The sequence below is a fragment of the Pongo pygmaeus genome, chromosome 3, assembly GCF_028885625.2.
Source record: "Pongo pygmaeus isolate AG05252 chromosome 3, NHGRI_mPonPyg2-v2.0_pri, whole genome shotgun sequence".
NCBI lineage: Eukaryota > Metazoa > Chordata > Mammalia > Primates > Hominidae > Pongo > Pongo pygmaeus.
In genome coordinates, this window is record NC_072376.2 from 66,241,978 (window position 1) to 66,262,283 (window position 20,306).

Consider the following 20,306-nt stretch of genomic DNA (forward strand, 5'->3'; position numbering starts at 1 on the left):
CATAGCAGGAGAAGGACAATTACAGTGCTGTGAACCCAAATGCAATTCACACAATGCTGGCTGGCTGATTGCTTCTGAGGAGTCTGGCATGTGCCTGGGATGCAGGGCTGGTGTTAGGCACAGTGGGATCCAGAGCCACGCTGGCCAGCCTGATTTACCACAATTAGCAGTAACGCTTGTGTGCTTGTACATGTAAATATCAGCCTCCCACTGACAATCCACTCAGCAAACATCAAAAGAGACCTCCAGAGCCAGCTTGATGTCGTCGTGGCTTTTATCACATTTAGATCCCGTATTTCTTTGGCAAGGCTTGCCAATGATGCATCTTTAAAGCATTCTCGAGCTTAAAAGAAGGGTTCACTGCTTTTCCTGCAAAACCTGAGGAGTGTTTTTCCCTGGCCAGACCCCACCAGATTTCCCTGTGTGCATCCAGACATGGTGGACCCACTGCCAGGGAAGATTATTTACTGACATATAAAGTGGGCAATGAAAACAGGCCCTCTGAGCAAGCCATCAGGAGGCAAATACTGAGAATCAACATGTGTTTGTTGCTTAAGATTCCAAACTCCCTTCTCTGATAACAGCGGTTCCCTGGGTAGAAATCTAGCCCTGTTTGTGAAGTTTCATGTCATTACTTATCTATAACTCAGACAGTTTACTCATGCATAACGGCAGTGCTTGCCCCACAGGGAGGTAATGAAGAAAAATGGGAAAGATGGGGACTTTCCTCACCTATTAGACCTGTAGTGAGGCTCTCTGGGAGTGAGTCTTGCTGTTCCTGCCACTTTTTCTACTCTAAATGCTCATTCTTAATTAGTAATGCTATTCTGGAGCTCACCTAAAAGTCAGGTGCACAAATATAAGTAATTGAAGCTACAAATTCTGAGAAACATGGCACTATAAGATTCAGTGAGAACAGGCCAGGCACAATGGCTCACTCTTGTAATTCCAGGACTTTGGGAGGCCAAGGTGGGTGAATCACTTGAGGTCAGGAGTTCAAGACCAGCCTGGCCAACATGGTGAAACTCCACCTCTACTAAAAACACAAACATTAGCCGGGCATGGTGGCACACTCCTGTAGTTCCAGCTACTGGAAAGGCTGAGGCATGAGAATCACTTGAACCCAGGAGGCAGAGGTTGCAGTGAGCCAAGATCACACCACTGCACTCCAGCCTGGGCGACAGAGCAAGGCTCCATCTAAAAAAGATAAAAGAAAAAAAGAATCAGGGATAACAACCCCTTTACAGAAAAGAACAATGGATTTCATCTAGATCTTTTCTTCAATCATAATTACTTCTCTCATGCCAGCTATGTGTTGAACTTCAGCCCCCATTCTCAATAATCACAGCTCAAAAAGCATTTGCCATAACTTAGAGAAACAAACTGAGAAAGAGACCCCTGCTCTGTTGACTCTCAGGCGGGTGACTTGTGCTTTTCCGCCATCCTCTTAGCCTTCTTACGCTTTCTCTCAGAAGAAAGGATGGAAATCACATTGGACTAGCCACTGATCCCAAATCTGACACTCTGTCCCACTCTCTGAACCTCAGTCTCTTCTTCTAGGAAGCACGACTAGTAAGGTCTGACTGGTTGCTTGCCCTATGGCATTATTGTAAGGACTAAATTATGGAGTTTAATGGAAAGTGCTTTGGTTTCCATTACTTTTTCTGCAGACTCCCATAATATTTCAGAATGACTACTTCAACTTCTCCTTAACTAAGAAGGTGAGGGATGCCCTAGAAGCCACATGACTTGCCCTGCACTTCCTACCTCTTGGAGACATGGATCTGAACTCTCATTCAGCCCACACCAGCAGTCCACTCCCATGACCCTGTTACCTCCAGCCTGGTGTGGCTATAAAGACTATTCAAAGATGAGCCAATATATACAGTCACAGAAACAGAGAAACAAATGATTTTGCAGCTACTATCCTTTCTCTTTAACAGGGTGCCATCTCCTGCCCTGCAAACAGAAGTAAAGAGCCATTGGACATGACTCTATAACTAAAGGCAATGTGCAAAGGTAGTGTAAACAGACAGCAGGCAATGCAAGGCTCTATTTCCAGAAGGACTAACAGCAAGACATTCTTCTCCTAAAGCCAGAGAGTTGGCTTCTCAATCACCAATTGCACAGCGCATCCCGTTGCAGAACCACTGAATATTGAATTTCACCCCACCCACACATGATTAAAGACCACAGGAGACTCTCTCACAGTCCCAAAAGCCACTGGTGACTTCAACATTCAGATTTCCGAGGCTCAGTTAATTTCAGCTCTCCTAAGTTAATTCTAACTGTGAAAATTACACATCTTCTTTTTTTTCTGCAGCAAATGTTCTACTCAGTCTCCTAACTTCAGCCCAGGCAACCCAAGTGCAGGTTTACGCTGATGGAAACTTCTCCCTGTTTTCCAGCAGAGGGTGTGTTTACCAGGACCTCTGCACCCTACCAGAGCCTGTTGTCAGTACAGTGAGGGCAAATCATAACTCTGAGTTCTGACAAAAGGTGAAATCTGGAAGATTAATAAGTGTTCAATTTAAGAAAATGGTAAATAAGCTTATCCTGCATTCCTACACAGAGGATAACAGCAATATATTCCACAACAGTAAAGCAAAATCAGCACAATTATCCCAGGTAAACTAAATAAGAAGGCTTTCCATAAACTGGGTAATTGTTAAAACCAAGCTGATATGGGGTCACTAGCCAATTCTGATACATGCCCAGAATTAGAATACTAATCCAGATCTTTACGTTAGCCATCCCTCTTATTTCTTCTGAGCAACAGCCATAGATCACTGGTTGATTCTCAGGAATAAGCAGGGTCTGCCTAAATTGCAGAAGAAACTCAAAAACAACAGACGAGACTAGAATCTAATAACTGGTGTATCATAGTTTTTGAAACAAATTCTCTCCCTACCTTCCATTTTCACCAAAGACAAATCACAGTGGGACAAATTTGTTTGCCATAAAGTTTTAATCTTATTATATTTGGCCTGATTATTTGTATAAAGTGCGGCAAAAATAATTATTTGCCACATAGGCTGTTTTTAAAATTGGTTTCAATGGAACTTCAATTTATAAAGAATCTCACATTAGGCTTCTTAAAGCCTTGAGCCAGCCACAGATTTATCTGTGCCTGCAAATACCTGTATAAGTTGGGTGCATTCCTTTCTTCTTGATGTCCCAAGATAACTTGGGGCTCCTGGGCCTGTCAGAAAGTGACATTCTTCACTTACCACAGGTCAGGAACTCCATACAGAGACTGCATAGACAAGGAATGAGGCCAGTTTTCCATAGTGGCTTTTATTGGCTCTATAAATCAACTTTGATCCCTTAAAGCAGTCTGTCTGTATCTGAAAGCACACCATTCTAGTCAAAGCCTTCATAAAATAAGCAGTTTCTTTAATTGTGTCCTGTTACAAAAGAAAAGATTCTTACTGCACTTATGCAAATAACTATATTGCCATTAGTTAAGAATACTCCCAAATAGTTTTCAAATTCTGGAGAAATCAGGTAAAAAGAAAGACATATGCTCCAAATTTTGTCTATAGTAGTATACTTTTTTCAATTGTTAAAAGCAGTAAATACTTTCCAAAGGAAAAGTTTTCTTGACTCTGAAAAGCAAAACAGAAAGGATGTGCAATGTTTTAAGCAAAAAGTCATTAAAAGATTGTTTTGGTCTCTTATTAGTTTAGTCCATGCTGTTAACTCTTGTTTTGCCTGATATTGGGCCACATTCCTTATGAATATATTAAGTTTCTATGAGGATCCTGGAAGTTTATTTGTGTTTTCTTTTCTATTTCAATGGCACAATATTCTTTTTCTATTTTTTTTTTTTTTTTTTTTTTTTGAGACGGAGTTTCCCTCTTGTAGCCCAGGCTGGAATGCAATGGTGCGATCTCAGCTCACTGCAACCTCTGCCTCCCAGGTTCAAGTGATTCCCCTGCCTCACCCTCCCGAGTAACTGGGATTACAGGTGCATGCCACCATGCCCGGCTGATTTTTGTATTTTTAGTAGAGATGGCATTTCACCATGCTGGCCAGGCTAGTCTTGAACTCCTGACCCCACGTGATCTGCCTGCCTCAACCTCCCAAAGTACTGGGATTACAGTTGTGAGCCACCATGCCCAGCCAATGGCACAATTTTCAAAGTTATCAGAGGCTTGCCTTTTAGAGTACCCATCAGAGTCCTATAGCTGATTATAAACCACCACCTTTTGAAAAGGATTAAAACAAGACAACAATTGTCTGTGGGTGACAAAAGTCTTAGGACAGCCGATTAAAGATGCAATTGACAAAGAAATTTGGTTAACTCTGTAGCACACAATAATGTAACATAAGAACTATAATTATTACTGATAATGTACACTAAGTCATATCAGAATTATAGGAGTTTTGCATAATTTTGGAACACATACCAATAACACATTTATATAAGTATAGTCCAAAGAAAGCCAAATAGTATTTTATATTTAACAGTGCATCCTGTATGATTTTAATATACCAAATAAGCCAAATATGTCACTTTTGGACTTTAGGGGACCTAATATCAAGAAAGACTAATCAGGTCAGAAAAAGACTTACTTTAGAATTTCAGTTTGGAACGTTTGTCAAATACAAAAGGTTTAAACAGTTGATATTACAAAATAGAATCCCAGGTCACCATAAAGCATTTATTTAGCCAAAATGATAACTCAAATATTTCAAAAAGGTAAAAACTTTTACTCATTGTTATAGGGGAGACTTGGATTTCCAAATGATCTGTCACCTCTCTCTCCCTTATTTTTCCTATAGTTTATTTAAAAAGCAAACAAAAATCTTTCATTATCTTGTAATAATACATGAAAATCTTATTCAAGAGAGAAAGCCAAATTTCACCTTTGCATTAGTGTATTATTAATGTCAAACCCAATTCTTAATAAAACTTTATAGACAAATCTTCCCAATCTTAATCAGTTTGACCATAAGGTAAGATTCTCATAAACCTTTTATAACCCTTTACAATTTTCTGTTACAGAGCAGATCAGTGCTCTAGAAAACTCTGTTGTGCTTTTTAATCCTAATGTTTAACTTACAAAAATAATAATAATAATATCCCTTTAACTTTAGCCAAAGTTTACACACAGAATTTCTTTTAAAATGTTAATCTTTCATATACCTTCCACAACTTGCTCATGCTTCAGCTTTCTCCTATCAAACTTAAAACAATCCTTTAACCCACTAAAGTAAGCAAAATAAAAAATTATACTCCCACGCCTTCCTATAATCTTTTACCAAAAACACATTTTGCTTTCCTTACATATCTTATAGGTAAAACTGTTTCTCCAATAATCTCAATTACATATGCTACAATGTTAACTCTTAGCAATATTTCATTTTGATTAAAAACCTGGTAAGTAAGTGATCTTAATTATGTAGCAGGTGTTGAGCCTAGGACACCAGACAGAAGTGCATATAAGGTCTCCTTCCAGCATAGCTAGGAGGCATAGTTAACTCCACATGTCCCCAGGCCTTACCTAGCATCTAATGCTCCAAATCAGGTAAGTTGAACAATTATCAAAACTCAGAGAAGCAGTTTATGTTGTTTGGTAAAAAACAGTATCTAACCTGCCTAATTTGGACCACATGTCCAAATTTTGAAGACATTTTTATTTTACCATGATCTTTAAAACTGTCTTTATTTCCCAAAGATTACTAAAGTCACTTGAACTCAAAGGCATTAAAGTTTCAATTTTTCTGACACTGTATTTGATTTAAGCATTTATTTTTCCTTAAACCAATGAATTAGAGCTCTTTTATAAAAATATCACACAGAACATATATAAATACACAGAAGAAGATCCAGTAGTTATAGGATTTTTTTTTTCATTTGTCAGTTTTTAAGTTTTTCTTTCAAGCATGCAGCTTCTAGGTCCAAATAAGGAGGCACAGCTGGAAGGCAAAACAGATCTCCAAAAATCAAGAATCCCATATTTATACCAAATACTGGATCCCCCAAAATAGAACACTATGTGACCAGACGGTACAATGCTTTCACCAAGCATTTCACTGCAAGGATGTTCCCCAAAGGCTGGTGGCCAACCTAAAGCAAATCAGCCCATCCTCCATTCATAGGTGGATGCCCAAGAGCATGCTTTTTTTTCATTTAAATGCGAGAAGAAAGAAGTATTGGCCTGTAGTAATAACCACTCATGTAAGCAACTGCAATCCCTAAAAGTACACATCCTACCTAGGTAATACACACCAATGCTAAAGGTTCTCTCATAATGCAAAGTAATTTCTGATGCCCCCAAAAGTCACACAGGTCAGGTAATGTGAGGTAAAACAGAGTAGAGCCTTGGATTCTGAGGGAGACCTGTCTGCTTACAGTTCTTGGGGTTCCATGAAGAAAACAGAGGTTTCTTCCAAAACGAGGTCTGTGGAACCTTCTGTTTCCTCCCAAGGAGTCCCAGGCTGTCAGAAATTATCTTAGGTCCTCTAATACGGGCATTAAAGGGGGTAAAAAGACAGAATGGAGAAATAATTCAGTCCACTGAGAAGAAAAACAAACAAACAACAAACACACAAAAAACTTTCTCTCAAAAAAATAAGTTCCAAGAAGAAAAAAAAATCATACAGGTCTTTTAAATATATATATATATATATATATATATATGAATATGGAATATCCATTTTTAATTAAGCTGATTTATAACTATAGAGGTCCTTTTAAAAAATCCTTTTAAATTCCTTAATACCAGACTCTAGCCAGGACAAACAGCCAACATCTCTGGCTTTTAAGCCTTTTTTTAAAGGTATTTTCCCTAGTGAAACCAACAGGCCTTAACCAAGGTTATAACTTAACCATGGACAAAAGAGGTGTCTCCAAAGAGATGGCAAGCAATTTTTACAAGATCCAGCATTACCCTTAAGGTAGCTCACAGAAAAAAAAATTCAAGTGAGAAAATCAGAAGCTGTCGACGGAGACAAAAAGAATAAATAAATGACAAAAGTCCCAGAAGTAGCAAACTGCAAACCTCTCATTCCCTAAGCCAGGAACTGAACCCAGGCCACCACCATGAAAGAACAAAGGCTTAGCTATTGAGCCACTGCCTGAAACAAGCACTGTATTGCTTTTCCTAAAAGGAGTCTAGGGAAGTCAGTTTTGAACTTGCAAAGGACATACCTTTTCAAGGGAAAAGGAACAGATATAAATCTGAGAGGCCTTCAAAGGAAACAGATTCTAGAATTAAAAGTCAATATTTCTTGCAATCTTACTGAAAGCAAACCAATACTTGAAGAAAAACTTGTTTTAACATAGGGCACCAAAATTTAGATAGACTATTATAAATAAATTTCCTGGCTGGGCACACAAGATGGTTCATGCCTGTAATCCCAGCACCTTGAGAGGCCGAGGTGGGTGGATCACCTGAGGTCAGGAGTTTGAGACCAGCCTGACCAACATGATGAAACCCCATCTCTACTAAAAATATAAAATTAGCCAGGCGTGGTGGTGCATGCCTGTAATCCTAGCTACTCAGAAGGCTGAGACAGGAGAATCGCCTCAACCCAGGAGGCGGAGGTTGCAGTGAACAAAGATCATGCCATTGCACTCCAGCCTGGGCAACAAGAGCAAAACTCCTTCTCAAAATAAATAATAAATAAATAAATAAATAAATAAATTTCCTTTCAGTTATGGCTAATTACATCTAAATTTTAATAAATTCTGTTATAAACTTTATTGTGACTTACATAGGTCATCTACAACATGCTTGGACTTTCTGACTTGTCCTATATTTCCTGCTTTTCTAAACAATCAGTCATTCTACCTCAGGACAAGAATTTATCATATAAGATTCTTTCTCATAAAATTTCTTTATAACATTCCTTACCAAAAATACATCTTCATTTTCATAACTTTCCTCACATCTCTCTCCACTGCTTATTGTTTATTTCTTTCTACTTGTTTTTATTTTCTTTCTAAATTCATATTTTAAACCCCACATATAAATGACATCTGAACTGGCCAAAAAGAATTTATTTTCACTAAGAGCATATCTTCTTTGGCACATTTATACAGAGTTATATATGAATTTTTAGTAACTCTAAATTTCAGTAAACTTAAGTTACATGAGCTTGAGAAATGCTTGGACTTATTTACTCTTTTTATGAGCACTCTTTTATTTATAAGCCAATTTGGTACCCTGTAGACACAATATATAACATAATAAATGTACATACACATAAACACATCTAGACATTTATACACACACATAAACAAAGATCTAATAGCTTTTATCTTTGAGCTCTAGCCATAATATAGGAACGCAAACGCACTATTCTATAAAAGATAGCTAGACCCAAATTATTTCCCTGACAAAACTGGCACTTATCCAAATGGCCAAACTTAGTTTGCTAACTTGAATTTGCTCCAATTGCCTAAAAGGCACCCTAGTGACGAGTCCTCTGGGACTCACCACTGTCCCTTTGTCTAACAAGGATCTCTACTAGACACAGAAGTTTTTCTAAGTATAGGGAGAGCCCAATTATTTTCCCCAGCAAATTCCCACCTCCTGGAGCAAAGCATTAAACAAAGTGACAATAAGAAAAGAAAATGTTTTTACAGAAAATGATAACTTTAGAGTAGAAAACAAGAAAAGGCAAGACCAAGATTCCCCTTGGGTGAGACTCTAACCCACAATGCTAGAGGGGAATGTCAGTGCCAAACACCCTGGAGCATCCAAATGCCAAAAAACCCAGAGTATCAGCTAACAAGGGTCCCCACACCAAATGCCAAAAACCCCAGAGCATCTGGGGGGTGGCCAATAGTGAAACCCAAAAGCATGAGACCTAACATAATTGGAGCTACAGAACAATGACCCTGGTGTCCCAGGGTCAACACAATGGGAGAACTCTCACAACCAAGTGTCTTGCCTTAAACAGTTGCCAAATAGCCAAGGCAAAGACTACAAACATGAAATAAGAATTTCAGCCTGAAGAGCAGAGAAGTCAAACAGCCAGTCATTAAAAACTAAAGAGAGGCCAGGTGCAGTGGCTCACACCTATAATCCCAGTACTTTGGGAAGCTGAGGCAGGCAGATCTTTTGAGCCCAGGAGTTCAAGACCAGTCTAGGCAGCATGGCAAAACCCTGTCTCTACAAGAAAAATACAAAATTTAGCCAGGCGTGGTGGTGCATGCCTATAGTCCCAGCTACTTGGGAGGCTGAGGTGGAAGGATCACTTGAGCCAGTGAGGTCCAGGCTGCAGTGAGCCATGATTATGCCACTGCACTCCAGCCTGGGCAACACAGCGAGATGCTATCTCTAAAAATAAATAAATAAATAAATAATTAAAAAATTTTTTAAAAAACAAACTAAGAGAAAAAGTCCCAGAGAAGGGATGACAAGGTGGGTTGCAAAAGATGTGGCCAGTCAGGCGTGCTGCCATCTGGGGCACCCAGACAATAGGAGGCTGCTATCAGGCTGCTAAGCCAGAGGCCTCACAGCCACTTTCCCAACTGTCCAAAATAAAGAACATTAGAAAGGACAAAGGAGCCAAAATTGAAGGGAATAAAATGTTAGCAAGTTGAATCTGGGCAAAGAGAGACTCACCCACCAATGAAGCCCAAACAGTGCCAATCAGTTTTAATTTAAAGTCAACGGGAGGTTACCATTGTCCCTTCATTGGTCACCAGAAAAATGTCATAGGGTGAACCTCGAAATTGGGGTTTGGCCTGGGAGGTCACAAAGGTTCTTGGCTTCATGCAGGAAGGAATTCAACAGCAAGCCAAAAGAGTAAAATGACAGCAAATATATTAAGAAAATAAAAGAATAAAAAAGTGGCTACTCCATGGGCACAGCAACTGTATGGCTTCATCAGTGAGTATACCTATAGTTATTTCTTGATTATATGCTCAACAAGCGGTAGAAGATTCATGAGTTTTCCCTGAAAGGGACAGGTAATTCCCAGGACTGAGGGTTCCTCCCCTTTTTAGACCATTTAGAGTATCTCTGGTCATTGCTATGGCATTTGTAAACTGCCATGGCACTGGTGGGAGTGTCTCTTAACATGCTAATGCATTATAATTAGTGTGTAATAAGCAGTGGGGATGACCAGAGGTCAATTTCATCACCATCTTCGTTTTGGTGGGTTTTGGCCAGCTTCTTCACTACATCCTGGTTTTGCTGGCTTATTTATTTATTTATTTATTTTTGAGACAGGGTCTTATTCCGTCACCCAGGCTGGAGTGCAGTGGCCTGATCTCAGCTCACTGCAGCCTCCATCCTCCCATCTCAGCCTGCCCCCCAACCGCCTCTCAGATCAGTAGCTGGGACTATAGGCCTGCACCATCATGCTCAGCTCATGTTTTTAAAATTATTGTTTGTAGAGACAAGGTCTCACTATGTTGTCCAGGCTCGTCTTGAAATCCTGGGCTCAAGCAGTCTTCCTGCCTTGGCCTCCCAAAGTACTATGATTACAGGAATGAGCCACCAAACCTGGCCTGCAACCTGTTTTATCACTGGGGTCTTTATGACCTGTATCTATCAACTCCTATACCAACTCCTTTCTCTTCTGTGACTACAAATGCGTAACCTCCTGGGAATGCAGCCCAGCAGGTCTCATCCTCTTCTTACCTAGGCCCTATTCAAGATGAGGTCACTCTGGTATGAACTCCTCTGATGCTAACTCATACAATGGAGTGACCCTAATGGGACACAATTTGTTCCATCATTGACTTTGGAAACTAAAATATGTGTGCATGTGATTCCTGAGTAAACTGGTTTAAAAAAAGAAAGAGTGAGAGAGAAATTCAATGTATTCATATATTGCTGTGTTTAGCCCTAGTTGGGTTTGGTTTGGTTGGAGGGGATCCAGGATCCAGAAGATAATAGCCTAAACAAAGTTTTTGGTGGGGCCTAATCATGTATTTCTACTGTAAGATGGCCTACTTTGCAGAAATCAGATTTCTGTTTTATTGAATGCTACCAGGAAAATGGGAGAGGAAGAGAACACAGAGTAAAAGGTGGAAGGCTCCTAACAGGAAGGGGAGTGGGGTACGTAGAAAACAAAGTAAGAGAAGGAGAAACCATTATTTACTAAGCCAAAGTTTGCATGTGCATGCTGTGTTTGTGAAGAATAACCCTGTGATTACTTAGAGTTGATTTTAAGAAGTGGCAGTTGAGGCTCAGAGAGGTTTTGCAAATGACCCAAAGTCACACAGCCAGTGACAGAGCCAGGATTCGAACACAAGGTCGTGTGATACAAAGGCCATGACCTCTCCCCTTCACCATATGGTCTCTCTCAAGGGAAGGTCTGTGTTTTAGCCATATCCCACCCCTGTGTGCCACCTGCCTGACTATTTCCTAGGGCAAATTACACCTCCTCCTTTCATTTTCTTCCTTTGCTCACCACAGCAGGAGAAACACAATTACAGTGCTGTGAACCCAAATGCAATTCACACAATGCTGGCTGGCTGGCTGATGGCCTCTGAGGATCCTGACATGTGCCTGGGATGCAAGGCTTCCACACTGCTGCGGTGGCAGGTACAGTGGGCCCCAGAGCCAGGCTGGCCAGCCTGATTTACCACAATTAGCAGTAATGCTTGTGTGTTTGTACATATAAATATCAGCCTCCCACTGACAATCCACTCAGCAAACTTCAAAGAACGCCTCCAGAGCCAGCTTGATGTCTTTGATTTTATCACATTTAGATCCCATATTTCTTTGGCAAGACTTGCCAAAGATGCATCTTTAAAGCATTCTCCAGCTTAAAAGAAGGACTCACTGCTTTTCCTGTGCAAGCTCTAAGCAGTGCTTTGCCCTGGCCAGACACTCCCAGATTTCCTTCAGTGCCTCCAGATACAGTGGACCCTCTGCCAGGAAAGATTATTTACTGACATATAAAGTGGCCAATGAGGCCGGGCGTGGTGGCTCATGTCTGTAATCCCAACACTTTGGAAGGCTGAGGTGGGCAGATCACTTGAGGTCAGGAGTTCGAGACCATCCTGGCCAACATGATGAAACCCCATCTCTACTAAAAATACAAAAAATTAGCCAGGCATGGCGGCAGGTACGTATAATCCCAGCTACTCGGAAGGCTAAGGCAGGAGAATGGCTTCAACCCAGCAGGCAGAGGTTATAGTGAGCCAGGATCTCGCCACTGCACTCCGGCCTGGGTGACAGAGCAAGATTCCGTCTCAAAAAAAGTGGGCAATGGAAACAGACCCTCTGAGCAAGCCATCAGGAGGGAAGAGAACCAACATGTGTTTGTTGCTTAAGATTCCAAACTCCCATCTCTGATAACAGTGGTTCCCTGGGTAGAAATCTAGGCCTGTTTGTGAAGTTTCTTTTTTTCTTTTTTCTTTCTTTCTTTTTCTTTTTTTAGATGGAGTCTCGCACTGCCACCTGGGCTGGAGTGCAGTGGCATGATCTCAGCTCATTGCAACCTCTGCCTCCCATGTTCAAGCGATTCTCCTGTCTCAGCCTCCCAAGTAGCTGGTATTACAGGTGCCCACCATCATGGCCAGCTAATTTCTTGTATTTTTAGTACAGACAGGGTTTCATCATGTTGGCCAGGCTGGTCTCGAACTCCTGACCTCGTGATTCACCCGCGTCGGCTTCCCAAAGTGCTGGGATTACAGGCGTGAGCCACTGTGCTCAGCGTGTTTGTGAAGTTTCATGTCATTACTTATCTATAACTCAGACAGTTTACTCATGAATAATGGCAGTGCTTGCCCCACAGGGAGGTAATGAAGAAAAATGGGAAAGATGGGGACTTTCCTCACCTATTAGACCTGTAGTGAGGCTCTCTGGGAGTGAGTCTTGCTGTTCCTGCCACTTTGATCTACTCTAAATGCTCATCCTTAATTAGTAACTGCTATTCTGGAGCTCATCTAAAGTCAGGTGTGCAAATATAAGTAATTGAAGCTACAAATTCTGAGAAACATGGCACTATAAGGTTCAGTGAGAACAACCCCCTTTGCAGGGAAGAACAATGGATTTCATCCAAATCTTTTCTTCAATCATAATTACTTCCCTCATGCCAACTACATGTTGAACTTCAGCCCCCATTCTCAATAATCACAGCTCAAAAAGCATTTGCCATAACTTAGAGACACAAACTGAGAGAGAACCCCTGCCCTGTTGACTCTCAGGCAAGTGACTTGTGCTTTTCTGCCATCCTCTTGGCCTTCTTATGCTTTCTCTCAGAAGAAAGGATGGAAATCACATTGGACTAGCCACTGATCCCAAATCTGACACTCTATCCAATTCTCTGAACCTCAGTCTTTTCTTGTAGGAAGCACGACTAGTAAGGTCTGACTGGTTGCTTGCCCTGTGGCATTATTGTAAGGATTAAATTATATAGTTTAATTGAAAGTGCTTTGATTTTCATGACTTTTTCTGCAGACTCCCATAATATTTCAGAATGACTACTTCAACTTCTCCTTAACTAAGAAAGTGAGGGATGCCCTAGAAGCCACATGACTTGCCCTGCACTTCCTACCTCTTGGAGACATGGATCTGAACTCTGATTCAGCCTACACCAGCAGTCCACTCCCATGACCCTGTTACCTCCAGCCTGGTGTGGCTATAAAGACCATTCAAAGATGAGCCAATATATACAGTCACAGAAACAGAGAAACAAATGATTTTGCAGCTACTATCCTTTCTCTTTAACAGGGTGCCATCTCCTGCCCTGCAAACAGAAGTAAAGAGCCACTGGACGTGACTCTATAACCAACGGCAATGTGCAAAGGTAGTGTAAACAGACAGCAGGCAATGCAAGGCTTTATTTCCAGAAGGACTAACAGCAAGACATTCTTCTCCTAAAGCCAGAGAGCTGGCTTCTCAATCACCAATTGCACAGCGCATCCCGTTGCAGAACCACTGAATATTGAATTTCACCCCACCCACACATGATTAAAGACCACAGGAGACTCTCTCACAGCCCCAAAAGCCACTGGTGACTTCAAGATTCAGATTTCCGAGGTTCAGTTAATTTCAGCTCTCCTAAGTTAATTCTAACTGTGAAAATTACACATCTTCCTTTTTCTACGCAGTCTCCTAACTTCAGCCCAGGCAAACCAAGTGCAGGTCTACACTGGTGGAAACTTCTCCCTGTTTTCCAGCAGAGGGTGTGTTTACCAGGACCTCTGCACCCTACCAGAGCCTGTTTTGTTGTTTTGATCTCCCGGAGCTCCATCAGACATTCCAGTAATGGGAGGGGGCTGGAGTGTTTTTACACAGGAGCGTTTTATGGGACAATCTGGGCTCATAAACATGCCTGCTCTCCTTTCACCAGATATTTAACCACGGGAGAATAAAATGACATATCCTTTTGAATGTCACCAAACGGGTGTGACTCCTAATGGCACAACCTTAGGAGTAGCAGTAGCAGTTTGAGCATTCGGCTTGAGGTCACCAAGGCCCCGACATAGGTCTCCTCACTCAGAAACGGGAACATCAATACCCCCCACTACCTTCCTCACAGGCCAGCTCTGATAAGATGTTCACTATGTAAATGCAAAGCATTAACAACCAAGGCGAAACACAACACAAATTTCCACGAAATAAAAATGTTGTCTTCCAGCAATTCTTGTAGCCTCACAGCAAAAGAAAATCAGTCACCTATTACGGTCCTACTGAGAAGAAAAAAAAAAAAAAAGCACCTTCCTAATGGTCTCCGCGAAGCCCATTCTCACACAGCGGGTCGCAGTAGTTCTGAGAGTGGCCAGCAGATGGCAGTGTTGGTCCAAGGACGTGCGTCCAGGGGTTGCGACACAGACGCCGCTGCGAGGAATTCTGAGCTCCACTACCCCAAATGTTAACTTCCAGTCTCTTCCTTCCTTAGGTTGTACTTTTAGCTTTCGTGGTGACCTCAGTTGAAAGCCCGCGGGGTTTAAGCAGAAATAGGAAAACTGCTGTTGAAAATGGCTAAATCTCCTCGGGACCCCAGGAGAATTCGGGGACATCTCCCCATCATCCTCATCATCCTCATCATCCCCATCATCATCCCCATCACCGGGAGCGGGTGCGCCGGGGCAGCCGGGCTTCGGGAAGACGTCTTCAGAGCCGGGAAGACGACGCTGCTGGGCTAGGCCGCAGAGGCTCAGCCGGACTCGCTACTAGGGTTCTGTGCAACCCACGCTCTCGCCACCTCAGCATTTCCGCCCCCTCGGGGCGGGGGGACGGCCTGGGCCTCGACGCCGTTCCCGGGCCGCGCTGTCCTATCTGTCCGTGCGCCACCGCCGTCCCCATAAACTAGCCTGGCGAGGGCCGCGACGGCCGCGCAGCTGATTGGAAACGACTGTTCCCGTTGCACAATAACGCAGGGTCGTAAAACAAACAAACAGCAACAGGCCGCCCGCGGGGCAAGGGAGCTGGCGAGGGGCTGGAACGCAGAAGACGGCGCCTGCCCCCCAAGAACGCACGGGACCCGTCCTCCTCCACACTCCCCTGCTTCTCCCACATTGAATTACAAGGACGTCCCATTCTCAATCCAAACCCAGAGACCTCGGCCCCCTCTTGTCCACCCGGCGCCTCCCGGGCCCACACAGAGCCTGCAAGGCGTCCACTGGCTGCCCGGAGGAGGGGAAAGGTGACCCAGGTTATCCTCCGCTCCGGGCCCCCGGGGTTCCAGCGCTGCGCTCTACTGAGATTGCGGCGCCGACCGCCCGGGGCTGAGGAAAGCGGGATGCGCCCCCGGAGGCCACTAGAGGGCGCGACAGCCCCGCGAATCTTACCCGGCTCGCCAGCTAGCTCGCCCGCAGCCCAGGCTCCTGGTCCCCGACAGCGCAGCCGGGAGTGCTGCGCGCAGACTTCGCCCGGGAGGCTCTGCGCTCGGACGGTCCAGCCCCCGCCACTGTCCGGTTTCTGACCCCTGGACCCAGAGGAACACTGCGCGGTCCGCTCTCCCTCCCACCTCCACCAAGCCCTCGGCGGCTCGGTTGTCCCGGGGTTGGTGGCGATGCCCAGCCGCTTCGGAGACCTGCGCCCCTGCGCCCCTGCGCGCCGCGCTCTGAACCTCAGAGCTGCAGAGGCCGCCGCGCCCCAGGCACGACGCTCGACGTTTGCATTGTTTTCAACTGAGACCCGAGAGGGGGCCGGGCGGGGTGTGGGGAGAGGGGGGAGAGCGGGAAGAGAGTCCGGGCGGGTGGGGGGAAAGGGGCCGAGGGGTTTAGGGTTACAGGCGCTCGCCAGCGCCTCCTATGGGCACGAGAGCCGCACGACCGTGGGTAGCGGCTCACCGGGAATGCTGGGGAGAGCTAGCCTGCGCTCTCTCGGCATTTAAGAACCGTTCCTGGCCGGGCGCGGTGGCTCACGCCTGTAATCCCAGCAGTTTGGGAGGCCGATCACCTGAGGTCAGGAGTTCGAGACCAGCATGGCCAACATGGTGAAACCCCGTCTCTACTAAAAATACAAAAATTAGCCTGGCGTGGTGGCGGGCACCTGTAGTCCCAGTCACTCGGGAGGCTGAGGCAGGAGAATCGCTTGAACCTGGGAGGCTGAGGCTGCAGTGAGCCGAGAACGCACCACTGCACTTCAGCCTGGGCGACAGAGCGAGACTCTTGTCACACACACACAAAAGTGCCTTCTGGTGCCACCTTGCCCGACACGCGCCATAGTCTCCTCTGCCCACTCACGAGTCCGCGCCCACCCCCCCTTGTCGCTCCCCTTTCGCGGGGACCGAGAAACTGCAGTAGGAGGCAGGGAAAGAGGCGCCCCAAGTCGGGTTTCCCATTATTCCCTCCTACAATCTACTTTTTCAGCCTATCCCGGGTTCGCTCATTGATCAGTTTAAAACAAAAGGAAATGCCGCCGAGCCACTTCAGCAAACGACAACCATCTGGCAGAACCCGAATTAGGGAGAAGTTGGGAGAAGCCATTTGCCCCCGATCCTGCATCTTGCGCCCCAGGCGAGACCGAAAGATCATCTGCCGCCCCAAGGCTGATGCTGCGGTTGGACCCGGCGAGTTAGACCCGGGGTACCCTGAGACCCACACCTTTCGGTCACCGATCCGGCTTTTATAGCTCTTTTCCTAGAATTGCCACTTTTCCACCAGCAACGTATAACCTGGTCGCAGCTCCCCGGAGGTCAGAGGGAGTCCTTTCCTGCGGGGTCTGCAGGAAGGCGCTGGCCACCACGTCCCCAAAACGCGTCCCGCCGCTGCGCGCCGCCCACGGTCCGTCCCCAGGAGGCACAAAATGGGCCCGCCTCGGCGCCAGACGTGTTTGCAGCTGGAAAGCCCAGCCCAATGTCCCTCCCCCTACATCCCTCAGTCCGCGTCCCAAGAGGAAACTGGCCCAGGGGCGGAGAGCTGGGAGCCTGGGCTCTCCTTCAAGTCCTTCTCGATCTAAGGATTTAAACAAGAGCCAGGGCACCGGGGGCTAACGACGGGTTCATTCTTGGTGTCCCCTCACTCTTGTGAACGAGGTCCAGCTGCACTTGGGTCAACCCAAAACTGCAAGCTCCGAAGCAGGGCCTGACCAGGACGTCAAAGCGAGGCTGGTCGGCCTTGCGCCTGTCGGGGAGTCGAGGCAGGGCCTCCTCATCGTGAGGGTTGTGGAAAGGAGGAGGCCGACGAGAGAGGGAGAAGAGGGAGGCGGATGCAATTCAGCAATGCCGGGGTCCAGGTTGACCAGATTAGGGGTCGGGGGTGGGACAGCGCGGCGGCTGGGGAGGTGCGCACGCCCGGAGAGCCCCTTCTTCCCCTCCTGTGGCTCCGGGGATGTTTGTCCGGTGAGATGCACTGCGGAGGACTGTCGTGCGTTTGCCCTGGATGCTCCCTGCTCCAAAAATCTGTCTAGTTCTTGTCAGGAGCGACCGCGGCAAGGCGAGTCGGTCCAAAACATTGAGCAATTCGGCCTCGGAGCCAAAAAGCCATTTCCCACACCGCCCAGCCCGGGGCTTTTCGGACGTGGGGCGGTAGGGACCTGATAGGGGCCCCATCCATGCTTGCCTCCCACCCAGGGAGATGGAGTGAGTGGCAAGTTCTTCCAGGCACTCCTTGCGCACATCCTGAGGTCTTAGCACAATTCGGGGAGCGAAGTGCGGGACCAGCGCTCCGGCTGCGGGAGGGATGCACAACGGACAGCCTGCCGGGCCAGCAAGTCCTTCCCGACCAAGACGCGAGGCCAGGCCATCGGCAGCTCTCGCACACCTGGCCCGGCCCCGGCTCCTGGCTCCCTCCGGCAACCGTACTCGGGTTGGGCCACACTCGTCGCTCCGACCTGGCCGACACCCTCCCGGAATAGAACAGCTGATCCCACATATTCAATGCCAAATGGACGCCGCCCGCTCCCTGGGCGCAGCCGGGCGGAGTTAATTTCGTGTGTAAAGCTGGTTTCCATGGGGGTAAACAGCAGAGGAAGGAGAAGTACGCACAGACGGCTCTGAAGCGGGCAGGGAGAGGAATGGAAAAAAGGGCAACTAGAGAGGACAGAGCAGCGCTGGTCGAGCTCAGACGGCAAGTGCCACGCACCCCCGCGCGGAGAAGGGCGCCGGGTAGGGGGGGTCCAGGGCTCGGGTGCCCGGAGGGAGAATGTGGTTAACCTCCCACCTTTCTGTCTTACCTGCAAACAAGTTTCCCCAGTTCTAAGTCGTCCCTAACTTCCTCACAAGAAGTTCGGCACTTTCCTGGAGACCTTTCCTCTTTTCCTGCCTGTGGCGAGAACTGAGCGGCAGCAGAGCCCCGGGGCAAAGCAGAAATGATTCCACCGAGGAGGGGGCGCGGGAAGACGGGCGGGGGCGGGGGCCACGGCGCACAATGAGGGCCCCTTGGTGTGCGGTTCGAAATTCCTCAAATCCCAGTTGCTGGAATGCGAGGCGACGACGACTTCTTCACTCAGGGCCAAATGTGTTTGTCATTATTCCAGACCGCCCGCCCGCGCCGCCGCTGTCGCCCCCGCGCTAGGGCGTGCAACCCGAGCGCACTGCCCCGCAGGCACCCGCTCTCCCTGGCACCTCACTGACCCAACAAACCGCTCCAGAGCGCCCCAAACCCTTGCCCACGCCCGCGCCCCTCTGCTTGTCCCGCAGCCGCCTCACCGCCGCGCCAAATCTGGCCCCGACTCTCACCCAGAGCAGCGCCGTCCAGTAATCAAGCGCATTCGGCCGACTCCATGTGCTGCAAGCCAGCACGGAGGTCCGGTCTCCAGCCGAGCCCTGACCGCCTCCTGCGCCCCGCAACCCCTTCCCGCGCCCCCCTCCACGCTCCCCTCTCCCCACCTCCCCTGTTCCCCCAGCCGCGCTCCACACCACGGGCTGCAGCGCTGTCCCGCCAAACCGCAGGCGAGGAATGAAAACACTCATTTAAAACCTGTCGCCTTCCAGGACCCACTGCCAAGAAGAGGGCAAACACCTCTGCCTCCACCCCCCCAGTTCCTTGGTGTTCGGCCCAGTATTCACGAACACCACCCCCACTCCCAAAAGAAACCTCAAAAATGTAAGCCTAAACAATTTCTTTGGGAGGCCATAGGGTTGTTAGAAAAACATTGTTTTTAAAAATAGGTCTGGAAAATGTGTGTTTAAAAAAAATACCTAGACTTTCTAACTCTATGGTTATCTCCCACCCATCCCCAAGTGAAGTTTATTCCGAAAAAAAAAAAAATTACTCTCTGGACACACAACTGGAATCCAGCTCCGTTTTTTTTTTCTTGTCGCCCAAAGTTTGAATTTACTTCGCTTTCTCCAGTCCCAGAGTCTGATCAGGGACTTCCCTTATAAACATAAAATCATTTTTTCTTTTCCCTTACCTTCTTCTCCGATGTTATTCCGCAATGAATGTCCCACACATGGAGTAAAGAGTGTGCCCACGGCCTCCAATGATCTCTTGCAGTCTCCTCCTCTGTTTCTCTCCCTGTAGCTCCAACAGTAATGGGCTCAAAAACCGCGTTTTGTAATTGATTCAATGTTATAGTCCATCCTTCTAAAACTAATCATTTGCTCTAAGTAAATAGCTGTCAGGAAATAAGCCCCCCCTCAACCTTGGTCTCTTCAAAATAAAAGTTTCTCTCAAACTCCCTGCGCTCCGAATCTCCCAGTGTCCAGATTGCGCCTTCGCTTTTCGCTCTTACGCAATCAGGGGGTCCAGTCCCAACCCCCAGACTTCGACAACAACTGGGGGGCGGGGAGAAGCAGACCAGATGGGATGGGGGGGTGGAAGGGGGAGGTGTTGGTGCTCTGCCGGGAAAGAGGTTTTGTGAAACTACAAACAGCCCATCATTTCCAGAATGAGTTTGCCTCCCCATTTTGGGGTTATTTTCTTAGACTGCTATAGTTATGTATTCTCTTTGAAAAGGAGAAAAGGAACATACAAAATTGCATTTAATACC

At 46.4% G+C, this 20,306-nt stretch overlaps 1 protein-coding gene across 6 annotated transcripts in view; it reads right to left on the reverse strand.

The window, feature by feature from the left end:
* PDGFRA (platelet derived growth factor receptor alpha) overlaps positions 1 to 19,976 on the reverse strand; it is a 63,353-nt gene extending 43,377 nt beyond the window's left edge. Inside the window, exon 1 of one of the 6 annotated variants that reach the window (XM_054486172.2) lies at positions 19,728 to 19,976. Coding sequence is in view for 2 of the 6 variants with exons in the window: in XM_063663682.1 (XP_063519752.1) it covers positions 14,642 to 14,944 (303 nt within the window). In the remaining 4 variants the exon portion in view is untranslated. Of the gene's footprint in view, positions 1 to 14,641; positions 16,040 to 16,975; positions 16,994 to 18,545; positions 18,651 to 19,050; positions 19,333 to 19,727 lie in introns of those variants that run through there. The other 5 variants (XM_054486173.2, XM_063663684.1, XM_063663685.1 and 2 more) reach the window with 5 other exon arrangements.
* Positions 19,977 to 20,306: the final 330 nt, after the last annotated feature.